This window comes from Neomonachus schauinslandi, chromosome 11 (genome assembly GCF_002201575.2).
Source record: "Neomonachus schauinslandi chromosome 11, ASM220157v2, whole genome shotgun sequence".
NCBI lineage: Eukaryota > Metazoa > Chordata > Mammalia > Carnivora > Phocidae > Neomonachus > Neomonachus schauinslandi.
The window spans coordinates 38,220,009-38,232,917 of record NC_058413.1 but is presented as its reverse complement, the minus strand read 5'-3'; the positions used below and the strand labels follow the sequence as shown (position 1 = coordinate 38,232,917).

The following is a 12,909-nucleotide window of genomic DNA, read 5'->3' as shown; positions in this document are numbered from 1 at the left end:
TGGAGCCTGATGAGGGGCTCAATGTCGGGCTCGATCTCACGACCCTGAGATCATGACCTGAGCCAAAATCAAGAATTGGATTTAACTGACTGAGCCACCCAGGATCCCCAAGTCAGGAGACATTCTTATTGAAATTTGTTTGACAATCCTCCCCAGAGTTCCACAAATCACTGAGTTGGGAAGCGGGGTAAAGATGGGCAGGGAGGCAGTTTCATTCTCATGGTATTCCTGACTCTGAATTTCTGCTTCTGTTAAACTCAGAATCTCATTCTTTCCCCTATTCTCTTTCTTCTGCTTCCGAAAGAACCCAGATTCAAAAACTCAGCTCTTTTTAAAAATAATTCTCCCCCATCAAAAGAAAAATCTTGGCACTCAAGCATTTGGTAGCACAGTGGGCTTTGTTGCTATTTTGGGGGAAGTAAAGGGTTTTCCTATGCCACTCTGCTCTGCTTTTTCTGTTCCTGTCAGGGGTCTCTTCACAGTGCTCTGGCTACTCTGTTTTGGGGGGCCCTTCACATGAAACCTCTTCCAGGAAACTGAATCTCTCTCACTTGTCATAGACAACCATATAGCTTGATTCCTGGAATCTGGGCTGGCTTTGGATATCCAAATGATCATTTATGTTATCTCTTAGACCATATACTCAGAGGCTCTTTCTTGAGTAGCCCTGAACTGGCTGATTGTGGGGTTTCAGACTTGTCTATTGAATATATTACCTGACTATGGCAGTGATGTGCGATTTATATTCCCACTGTTATGGTTAATTCACACATCCTCCCCACAACTACTGAAGGCAAAAGAAATCACAGTCTAAGAATTTTTTTCCTCTGTCACATTTATTCTTATTTAGTCTTATTCTATTTAGTCATTATTTTATTGAATATGGAATGAGGCAAGATGTCAACAAAAGAATATTGCTAGACTTCACTTACAAAGATAGGAGAATGGACCCATATCTCTTAGAGTTTTTTTTTTTTTTAAGATTTTATTTATTCATTTGAGACACAGAGATAGACAGAGAGCATGAGCAGGGGGAGAGGCAGAGGCAGAGGGAGAAGTAGGCTCCCTGCTTAGCCAGGAGCCCGATGTGGGGCTCGATCCCAGGACCCTGGGATCATGATCCGAGCCAAAGGCAGACGCTTAACCATCTGAGCCACCCAGGAGCCCCTAGAGTTTCTTTTTTAAAAAAGATTTTATTTATTTATTTGAGAGAGAGAATGAGCGAGCTAGAGAGAACATGAGCGGAGGGTGGGCGGGGGGTGGCAGGCAGAGGGAGAAGCAGACTCCCCACTGAGCAGGGAGCCTGATGCAGGACTGGATCCTGGGACCCTGAGATCATAACCTGAGCTGAAGGCAGACGCTTCTTCTTCCTTTTTTTTTTTTTCAAGATTCTATTTATTTATTTGACAGAGAGAGAGATGGCGAGAGAGGGAACACAAGCAGGGGGAGTGGGAGAGGGAGAAGCAGGCTCCCCGCTGAGCAAGGAGCCTGATAGAGGGCTCGGTTCCAGGACCCTGGGATCATGACCCGAGCCAAAGGCAGACGCTTAACCAACTGAGCCACCCAGGTGCCCCTCTCTTGGAGTTTCAACACTAATGGTGGAAAAGGAGATTTCTCTCCATTACCCTTCAGTTTTTTGTTGGTTAGAAAGTTTCATTATAGCTAGAGAAAAAAAATTCCATTATTAGCAAATCAATGCCTTTTTCATATGAAACTTTTCTGAAATTCTTCAGGGTAGATCGATATTTGTTTATTATTTTTTTAACAGAAAATTCATTTTTAAGTGTAAGAGGTAACAAATTGTGAGGAATTGGCTGTGTATATTTTGTTTTCACCACCTTTAATAATAAAGAATACAATTCATTGGAAAAAAAGAAAGTTTCATTAATCAAAGTAGCTGCTAACCTCATGGATAGTTGATTCTCCTTAGTACCTCATTTATCGCACTCTATTTTGCACTGTTTCTATTAGAGTATTCGTTTTACTACTTGTCATTTATTTCCCTGTGTACTTCCCTTGCTAGATTGTGACTTCTTTCAGTTTTTTGGTTGTGAAAAAGGGTGATCCTCTGGCTGGAAAGCAGCAGGTGCATCATTCCTTGAACCTTGAGAGCAGGGAACAAGAATTTATTCTTATTTACTCTCTGTCATAATGCCCAAAGCCTGGCACATAAATGGCTCTCAGCAGTTTATTCATTGAATTAATAATAGAGCCACTACCTATTTGAGTGACATGGGCACACTTGCACACACACACACACACACACATTCATATATGCTCCTCAGCAGGTGGGAAAACCCAGTCTCCCAGAGATCATCTTTGTGCATATTGATCTGCACACAGAGCAATCTGGAAAAAGGTAGGTTAGACGTGAGTGAGGGGCAGGGTGAGCTGTCTTTCTAAAGAGCTGTGCTAAGATTCATACCCTGGCTTCTTTGCAGTCTGAGACGGGTAGGTTCTCGATTCAGCCACCCCCAAAATGTGGGCATCTGTGTCATCTCTGAGATATGTCATGAGTTGCCAACCCATGCCATAGAAAATTAAGGAAAAGAGTGTTTTTGAAAATAAACTAGGGTGATTTTATTTACTCTCAAATAAAGTCATAAATGTTTTATATTATTCCAAAGATTTGCAACATTTCCCTTCATTGTTTCTAAAGTCAAGGGTTTTCAAGAAGCTCCTGACTTTTTCTTAAGATCCTTCCATTTTTGGGGCGCCTGGGTGGCTCAGTTGGTTAAGCGACTGCCTTCGGCTCAGGTCATGATCCTGGAGTCCCTGGATCGAGTCCCGCATCGGGCTCCCTGCTCAGCGGGGAGTCTGCTCCTCCCTCTCCCGCTCCCCCCTCTTGTGCTCTCTCACTCTCTCTCTCTCTCAAATAAATAAATAGATAAAATCTTTAAAAAAAAAAAAAAGATCCTTCCATTTTTTGTGATAGGCTCGGGTTTCAATGTTTCAGGTTCTTCACAGGACTATCTTCTTGGGAGGGCAGGCACAGTGAGGGGTCTTTCACTCAGATGAAGGATGGGTTGATGGCTGGTCACTTGCAGGTCAGCTCTGAAGCCCAATTCACACTCGACTAATCACCAGTGGCTGATGTTAAGGACCAGAAAGCAATGCAGCTGGCCCATCCTGATGTGAGGATGGCTTAGAACCAGGAAACTGTCCGAACTCGGGACAATTCAGTGATCCTGAGAGCTTCGGTGGTAAGCTTCAAACTGGCCCATCACTGACATGTGGATAAGTTGGAAAATTTAGAGTTAGACAAAAGAAGAAGAGAGAAGGGCTGTCAACATTGAGATTTTAAATGGTGGGCTGTCCATGGTGCATTGAATTTAAAAAAAATTTTTTTTTAAACCTAGATAGTTTGTTCTTTCTAAAGCAGTTTGCCTTTCTCTGAACCAGTAACTTCTTTAGCTACCAATGCTTGCCAAACATTGATTTAAAGTGACTTCTTTCATGTTAACAGCATACATATGGAAGGAGTAACTTTATAGGGCATTTTTATAATTTGAGATGATCTTATTTAAGGAGGAATCTTGCAATTACCTCTTTTGCCCCAGGGAAAAAATAGCTTTCCCCTCCTTTGTCTGGTTATGAAGATAAATTGTTTTGCTTTAAATAAGGAAAAAGAGGATTAATAGGAAAGATATAAAGGAAGATAAAAAATGTTTCAGGAAAGAGCAAATAACATTATTAAAGGATGAGGAGGCAGGAAAAGAAATTGGAAATAGACTAAAAGATTCACTCATCTTCCACCAAGAAAGAAGACAAATTAGCAGTCTTTAGTTATAAAACTCAGAAAGGGTTAAGGTGAATGCTCATGTTTACCAAATCCTAGAGGATTAGGAAGAGGTTCAAAAAGAATGCACTGTTTTTCATGTGAGCACATAGTTGAGGGTCTAAGAACCCAAAAAATGACCTGGGCAGCAAATATAATTTAAACAGGAGATCAAAGATGGTAGATATTTAGCATGTTTATCACTATTTCTATTCCGCACCCATGACAGACATTATTAATTGATTAGGCTTCTGTTTCCACCTGAACTAGATGGATGCACAGTGTGACAGAAAGTCACTTAACTACAGATGACCCTTGAGATGAAACCCTTTTGTTACCTATGTTTCGCCTTACTCCTCAAAGTGTACTCTCCAGACCATCAGCATGGGCATCACGTGGGAGCTTATTCTGAAAGCAGAAACTCAGCCCTCTTCCAGACCTACTGAATCAGAATGTGTATTTTAGCAAGAGCTCCAGTAATTCCTATGGACAGTAAGGTTTAGGGCGCCCTGGAAGATCACTGAGTGCAGTATATATTCATTAGGGTGGAAGCCCTCAAACTTCAGTATGCATCACAGTCACTGACTTACGTGCTTGTTGAACCTAGATTGCCGGGCCCCACCTCCAGAGCTTTTGGTCCAGTTGGTCGGGGTGGGGTTTTCAAACAAGTGTTCGGGTGCTGCCACTGCTACTGCTCTGGGAACCATACTTTGAGAACCACTGCCATGGAATTACTTTGGAGCATCTCTGTGAACTTTAAAGTTGAAGACTGCAAATATCTTCCCATAACTCTTGGTATAGCTGTATGAACAAGAGTTCTGGGTAAGCGAGTCCTAAGGTTTAATCTAGTATAACATTTCTTATGACACTCTGTACTTGAATCTAAAAGGTTCTCCTCCTGGAGGATTGGTGCTATCATCACTCACGTATGCAGGGTATGCAGTAACAATCTGGGTAGCTGTTCTTTCCATAGCATTATATGATGCTGAGAGACTCGAATGAAGGTTAAAACTGCAGTTCCTAAATTCATGAGGCTTACTCTCTAAGAAGAGAATAAATATGAAATGAAAAAAGGTGGCATTAGATAGCAAAGGGCTGAGTGCTAAGTAAGTGGCACAGACCATGTATGATTTAATTTCAGAGAGAGGGAGAATACCTGGAATTATATATAAAACTATGTATTTCAGCCTAGCTAGAGTAGAAAGTCACTACATAGAGTGGATGGAAGCTAAGGTGGGGGAGGGAGCAGGCCAGGGTAAGAAGGCACCTTCTCATTTCTTAATGCTGCTTTCAGAGATTGTCCAGTTTTCCTTTGGTCTGGATAATGATAAATCAATGCTATCAGCATTGTAAATCATGCTACAGGGTGGACATACAGGGAAAACCTGTTATCTCAGAGACAGAGAAAAAAGACAAACAGCTTATAAGCAGAGATGACTGGGGAGGGGAGTAGCAGTAATTTAATAATAGGGATAATAATGCCCAACATCTATGGACCCCTTACACTGACAGGTACTTATGCTTAACCGTCATGCACTATCTCATTTAATCCAAACAACAGCACGTGATATAAATGTAGTCAAACCTCCTCCTTTACTCCAAGCGAAAACCGAAGCCTTGTAAGGATGCATGTCTGATGAAAGAACTCGCCTAGTTTAAATCCAGGCTATTCTCCAGGGTGGGGGCTCCTCATCCATGAACCGCGAGGGTTTGGGCCTGTTTGGATCTTGCTTTCCAATTCTCATAGACTCTGCGTCAGCGAGGAACCCAAAGAGCAACTGAGAAGCGAGAAATCCTCGGACGCATTAAAGTCGAGGAACCTGTGGGGCCAGTGCGTCCAAGGCGCGGACAGGGAGGGGCTCCTACAAGAAACGCAGCAAGGGTTAGCCTGAGCCAGCCAGGGTCATGGAGCCTCCCCTGGCTTCCTCTGGCCACTCTAATGACAGAGTACGCGGTAGGTTGCAAGCGGGAGCGGACTCGGGGCGGGAGGCTTCTCCGGGTACTGTATTTGCCTATAAATACTTCAAGGAGTTAAACGAAAAGGGCAGCCTTTGAAAGCTGCAGAGGAAGCTCTTCGGAGGCCCCCCCAGCCCGCCTGGAAGTGCTGGCAGAAAAGAGGAGAAATGGCTGGCGAGTCCTTAACGCCGGAGACGAGGAACAGCCCTGCCCAGTCCAGATGGGGGGCCGCAGGGCGGCGGGCGCGATTCCGGAAGATTCAAACCGTTAAGGTGACCAGAACAATTTGAAAAAAGGAAACAAACTCCCCCCCCGAGTCTTGCCCGCGGGGCCCCAAGGCGGGCCTTTGCATTCGAAAGGGCATTTTTCAAAAAGAAGGTTTCGGGGACGCGGGAGTATCGGCTCGCTGGGAAGCGCGCGGCAAGAGCAGTGCCGCAGAGCGGCCACCCGCCGGCTTTGTACTTGGCGGCCAAGCGCGGCCCCAGAGTTTCGACCGCGGCCCGGGAGTTGAGGCCACGCCCCCTTTGCAGAGAGAACTGCAGGCGCTGATTGGCCCTCCACGGACCAATGGGCGCGCCGGGGCGGCCCGGGCTGTCAGCGCGCGCCGCAGCCGCGCGGGCCGCAGCCTGTCCTCCCCTGCTCCGAGCCCCGTAGCCAGCGCAGCCTCCCGGGGAAGCGGGGCCGCCGCTCGCGAGCGCAGCTCTGCCCAGCCAGCCAGCCGCGCGTCCGGGTGCCCGCGCCCCACGGCCACAGCCTTCCTGCGCTTTAGCTCACGGAGCATGTGCAGACCTGCTGGCGCTAAGGTGCTATCTGTCCGGGGGACTCCTAAGCCGTGGTGACTGTCACGCCTAGAGAGACCTTTCGGGGGCTGTCGCCGCGCCTCTGCGTCGCGGGTGACACTGCGGTGCTCGAGATCGGGGCAACAGCTGCCTCTTGGTGGAGGCGTCTTGGGCTCGGTGCGTTCTCCTTCTCCGTCCTCCTCTGCTCGCTCCTTCCCAACCCCCCTGCTGCTCGCTCCTACCCTCGCCGCTCACACCCGCAGCCTCCCGGAGCGGGAGGCGCGCGTCCCCGCCGTTCCTCTTCCAAAGGGGCCTCCTCACTTCGGAGATGCAGTGACAAGTTAATATGGGCGTCCAAGCATCGGGTTCCCAGGAGGAGAATCGCAAGAGGGAACAGCCCCTGAACGCCCACATCCCTTGAACAGGCCGCCCAGGAGGGGCGTGAAACCCGGCTGCAGCATCAGTCCAGGTGGGACCAGCTGAGCTCCACGACCAGTCCTCTGCTCCATCCCGCACCCCGAAGGCGCGCTCGCGGGCTTGCTGCGAGCTCCCCGACCGGGTTTTTTTTTTTTTTTTTTTTTTTTCCTCCGCTGGTGGTGGGCGCCTCGCGGGCCGAGGCCCGGCGCCTGCTCTGCTACCCGCGCTGCCTTTAGCGGTTGCCTCCGCCGCCGCTGCCAGGGACGTGCTGGGAAAGCCGAAGCCCCGGGAGAAGATGCCGGCCATCCTGGTCGCCTCCAAAATGAAGTCGGGACTGCCCAAACCCGTGCACAGCGCCGCGCCCATCCTGCACGTGCCCCCAGCCCGGGCCGGCCCCCAGCCCTGCTACCTCAAGTTGGGAAGCAAGGTGGAGGTGAGCAAGACTACCTACCCTAGCCAGATCCCCCTGAAATCGCAGGGGCTGCAGGAGCCGGCGGGGGAGGGGCTCCCGCTGCGGAAGAGCGGCTCGGTGGAAAACGGGTTCGATACCCAGGTGAGAGGCGCTGTGTGCCGGGGCACTGTTCTGGGAGGGTGGGTGAATACTTCTTGGGGGGAAGGTGGCTTGGTTGGATGGGGGAAAGGGCTGCCCGGTGGGCGGAGAAGGGAGCCATTCCACTTAGGCTGGCAGATCTGGGGATGCGCGGGGAGAGTGGGCTGGCCGGTGGGTGTGGCCGGGTGCCGGAGGTTTGCCTTAAGGAGCTCTGAGAGACCCGGCTGTGGGCACGCCCGCAGCTTCCTTCTGGGGGCACGGGTAGCGTGTTCACACACACACACACACACAAAGGCAAAAAAACAAAACAAAAAACGGGCAGCTCTGGTAATGTCAGGTCCTGCATGTTGAGAGCTTGGCCTCAAGAAGGCAGTGTCTGCTGCAACGGCTGGCTGGCTGTCCGTTCTGCAGAGATTCTGTCTCTGCCAAGGAATGGTCTGAGGCCTCCTTGGGCTCGACGCCCCCGGGCCTGGCAGCAAGACCTAGGCAAAGGGGTCTGGGGGTTGCAATCAACCTGCTCCCTTCGGCTTGACGATGGCCTGCCCCTGCCCGTGCCTTGGGCCGACAGGATTCCAGGCACTGTGCTGGGACTGCCTGCCGTAGGATTGCCCGGTGCACCGGCTGAGCCAGGCAGCCGGAGACTCCTAGCGTCTTGGCTGGCGGTTGCGGCGGGGGTGGGCGTGGGGGCGGCTGCCTCCAAATAGCTGCCCGAAGCTAAGCCCCTCCTTCCTGGGGAGTAGATCCCGGCGCTGGTAGCCCGGGTGACTGGGTGTGGGGGTAGGGGATGGCTTGGGCTTGAAGAGAATTGGTGACTTTGACCTTTCCAGACAGAGCCTGCATCACCCAATTCGGCTGGGTGACAGGCCCTGGCCGCGCAATCTCTTTTAAGGAAGTCAGCAAGGGCCAATCAGGTTCTTTTGGCCTCCTGCCCTCCCTGCTCCTCCCCCCACCCCCAATCTGGTAGGAGGGAGCAGGGGCATGCTGTATTTTCTTGGCAGTCAGTCAGCAGGGACTTTTGGGGACAGGCTGACCTGACGGATGTGACTGTCCCAGTCAGGAGAGGTGGGAAGCCAGAGGGGGAGGTGGTTTGGGGCTGGTGTCAGGGAAGTGGCAACAGACCAGCTGACCTTGTTGGCACTTTCCTCTCTGCTGACACTGTGTCCACCTTCTCCTGGAGCTTTCTCTGACCAGAGGCTAGAACTCAACACATTGCTAGCCTTTCCGATGGAGGAACTGGAGCTGGGAGCTAATTGTAAGCAGACTTTTGGAACTCTGGGCTGAAGAAGGCCCTCAAAGCAGATTAAGCTCCCACACCAGGCTGATAAGCATGCCCCTCACTGCTGCACTAGCTAAACATTTTTGGAAGCTGACAGGTTTGAGTGATGGCGTGTGGGAGGAAGGCAAGATTTCCCCCTATGCTCCGGGGGGCCTGTCTCTGCTAGGGTTTTGCCCTCTGTTCTCTTTTTCTGCTGTTAGCCACAGGATTGGCCCAGTGGGCTCCAAAATGAGAATGAGCTCAGGGGTACATTCTTGTGAGGTTTTCCTCTCCATCCTTGGAGGTGGGGCTTATGAGGTATGTTGGGTGGTATGTGGGAGGCCAGAGCAGGGACTCTGGGATGTGACACACACCCTTCCAGCCTGATGAGGAGGACCTGAGGAATGAGAGAGAAAGTAGACATGGGATTGTTTCTACCCAGGCAGCTGTTCTGCCTTTGCCCATTTGACCCTATATTTAACAAACGTTGTTGGAAGACTTGCAGTCCCCTCTTTTCTGAAAAAATATTTTCCAGCTGTTGCTAAAGGGGCTGGCAGGGTCCTGGTCCCTCAAGGCTTAGTTTCCCTCTCTTACTCTTGGCCCACCATCCCCAGCATGCCCCCATTGCACCTGCCTTGCCCTCAGTGGGACCTTGTATGCTGATCATGAGGATGGTTTAGATGGACTGCTGAGGACATTGGCTATTTCCTGATGGACTATCCTACTTTTTACCAGCCTCCTCTTTCCTTATCCGCGTTTGGGCTTCCTGAGGGCTCTTCTCTGAGGCAGGCAGCGGGTCCTTGTTCTCACTGCCCCACCTTGGTATCAAAGTGACCTTGGCAAAGGCAGTTTTCCCTTCTTTGGACAGGGCTTCCTTTCACTCTAACATGGTGCCCGTTCACCATCCAGGAAAGCCTCCCTATTATAGGCTTGAGGACTGTGTCTGGCTTGACTTCTGTAGTCCCTAATCCAAAACCTGGTATTTATCACTGGAAGATAGTCAGATGATGAGTTATATGGCACATGATATCTTGGGGCCTCTGACTCCCCCTTTTATTCAGGGAGCTTTTGGCAGAAGGCTGGGTTGTGCAGTCGCTAGCAGAGGTTTTAAGGTCAGGCAGATATCTGTGGTGTCCCGTTTTTGCCACATACCAGCTGGGTGACCTAGTTAATTAACCTCTCTGGGCCTTAGTATTTCCATCTGTAAACATGGGCATAAGCAACCATACAAATTGTAAGGATTAAGAAGAATAACATGTGAAGTGTTTAGCCCATTGTCTGGCAAATAAGGAACACTTAATAGAATTAGCTATTTATATTGCTAAACCAAGAGATAAGGCATGTTGAACCTGGATCTAATAGCCTGTAAGTGAGAAGAGGCATAGCTTATCTCTCTAGCCCTTGAAAAAGGTATTAATGAGTTCACAAGAATTTACGGAGCATCTATTAGTACCAGGCATGGCCTGAACATGAGGGAAGGGTACAGCCACTTGTTTAGTGCCTGGCTCTTTACATATGATATTATTTCATCCTCACAGTACCACTTAAAAGCAGACATGACATTTTCTATAACAATAATTTTCTATAATAATAATATAATAATGGCAATCAAATAACATAATAATGGCAAGTTAAATAATATAATAATGACAAATTAATAATATAATAATGGCAAAACAAATAATATAATCACTTTCTACATGCCAGGAATTGCTCTAAAGACTAGTACATAAAAAGCCTCTTTTGATTCTTCTGACAATCCAGTGACGTAAGTGTTATTATTCTCATTTTGCTCATGAGGAAACTGAGGCAAAGACCAGGTCAGTAAGCTTGTGAGTAGCAGAAGTAGAGTTAGAACAGTCTGGTTCTGGAATCCATGCCCTTAACCACTGTGCTCTAGAGAGATAACCACAGACTTCCAGCTTACTTGCAGGCCCTGGTAAGACCCCAGCTCTACCCGTTGAGCTAGAAGAGTGAGTGAGGCTCAGCAAGATAGAGTAACTTGCTCCAGGTCATCCTGCTTCGGTGTGATGGAACGGAGTTCAGCTCAGGTTGGGTTAGCTTCAAGGCTGGTGGTCTTCCCAGCCTTCATAGTTGCCTCCCTCTATCATTTACCCTGGCAGGTGCACAGAGTAAATAAGACATGGTCTGGGCCTTGGGGATTTTATAGCCTAGTTGGGAGGTGTAACTGATGTACCAAGGGCCATAGGACACAATACATGTGTTGTGTATTGAGGGTTGAAAGATATGCTAGGGGGCCTGAAGGAAGGGAAGGGCCATAACGGCTGGAGAAATCCAGACGGCCTCCTGGAGGAGGCTGGGCTTCAGATGGGCAGGACTGGCTGGGTGGGGAGAAGAGGAGGTGAGATGACCATGAGAGGGAAGGATGAGGGGCAGGGCCATGCTGTGGTACAGAGCGGAAGATGATGTCACCACAGGGAAGCTGCACTTTTCATGCAACAGGTAATTGGCTCTGTATCTAGTATCTTCTTTTTAAAAGGTGGTGAGAAGAACAAAAGCATCTCGCAGTTGAAGGATTGGCTTTGCCTGCTGGCTGATGGATAAGAATTCTGCATATGCAGGCTCCTTAGGAGAAGCTGGGAGGTGGTATCCATAAAGACCTGGTTCAGACTCTTGGGAAAATGACAGTGATTGTTGTTATTAGCTTGGGGTTCAGAATAGTCAACATGGTAGTTACAGGGGAAGGGAGGTGGTTCTCACGGCTTCTTTTATTATGCAGCAACTCTGTTCAGCCAGTGACAACCCTTTCCTCCCAAGCCAGCTCTCCACGTCCATCATGTGTGAAAAGACCTAAGGTAGCCAGCAAACAGCTCTTAGGTGCAGCCCCATTGTCAACTCCCCGGGCCCCTCACCCTGAACCTCTCCCCAAACCTACAGCTGGGCTCTCCCCCACCTGGGGGGCCTGTGCTCTGCGGCTGTACATCCCTCCCGAATTCCCTTCCTCGTGCTGGGATACCTGGGCCTTCCCCCCAAGAGTGAACATTTATAGCATCTGCTCTGTTAACGTGGGGTATAAATTATGACCATATGCAAAGAATTGTTTTAGAGGCATGCTCTGCGTTCGTTCAGAAACCCTGGCCGGCTGACCTTCAGATAAGGAATGCACATGAGCTATTTGAGGAGAGGTTAGCTTATTTTTAAGAAGCAGCTGTAGGGGAAAAAAATTATATATATAATACTTTGAAATTTCCTGTTTTTAGGAGCCTGGTGTTCAACTTGCAACTCATTTCTTTAAAAAAGTAATTAGAAGTGATTGACATCCTCTGTGGGTGTTTTAGATGTTTAAAAAGAAAGAGCAGGTGAGGCCCCCTGGGAAGAGAGTGCAGCTCCAAGCTTACAACCTGTTGCTACTTTGCCCCATTGTGTTTTGATTAGAATCCTTGCTCCATCATCAAAGTTGATTATGGATTTGATTAGTGCATTTTTCTGCTATTGTGTTATACCCTTTCTTCTCTTTCTCCGTTCTTAGAGGGGAATGTATAGCATGGTTATCCGCCAACATGCAAGAATGTTTATATTTCGCATATTATTGCTTATTCCATGGGTTAATTTTCTGAAGGCACTCTAAAGGTGGGAGGGGTGGCTTATTTAGGATATCATTATGTGTGTATATATACATGTGTATAAATACGTCTACTTCTGGATATGTGTATATACACATACACACACACACATATACAAATATGTACACATGGAACAGCTTGAAGTAATGAGCACATGTAAGTGCACACACATCAAAGGCCAGGCTGGAGGAATTACAGCCCCATTTCCAGCCTTCAGAATAGCTAGATTTGCTTCCCACTTCTCACACTCTCTTCCTCTGTGACCAAGACTGAAGCACCAAATCTTGGTGTTCCATGTTACTTACTTCTATGACATAAGAGATGTGGCCTTGAGAGAGGTGTTTGGTTTTTTTTTAAAGATTTTATTTATTTATTTGACAGAAAGAGATAGCGAGAGCAGGAACACAAGCAGGGGGAATGGGAGAGGGAGAAGCAGGCTTCCCACGGAGCAGGGAGCCCGATGTGGGACTCGATCCCAGGACCCTGGGATCATGACCTGAGCCGAAGGCAGACGCTTAATGACTGAGCCACCCAGGCACCCCTTGAGAGAGGTGTTTTAATGAAGACTTGGAGAAACTCCAGAAGCTAGT

The 12,909-nt window shown here is 48.6% G+C and overlaps 1 protein-coding gene across 3 annotated transcripts in view; it reads left to right on the top strand.

Moving 5' to 3' along the window:
• The first annotated feature begins 7,225 nt into the window (after positions 1-7,225).
• Positions 7,226-12,909, top strand: part of NAV2 (neuron navigator 2) — a 394,949-nt gene continuing 389,265 nt past the window's right edge. For all 3 annotated transcript variants that reach the window (XM_044919653.1, XM_044919654.1, XM_044919651.1), the window contains exon 1: positions 7,226-7,483. In XM_044919653.1, coding sequence (XP_044775588.1) covers positions 7,226-7,483 — 258 coding nt within the window. The remainder of the gene's footprint in view (positions 7,484-12,909) is intronic.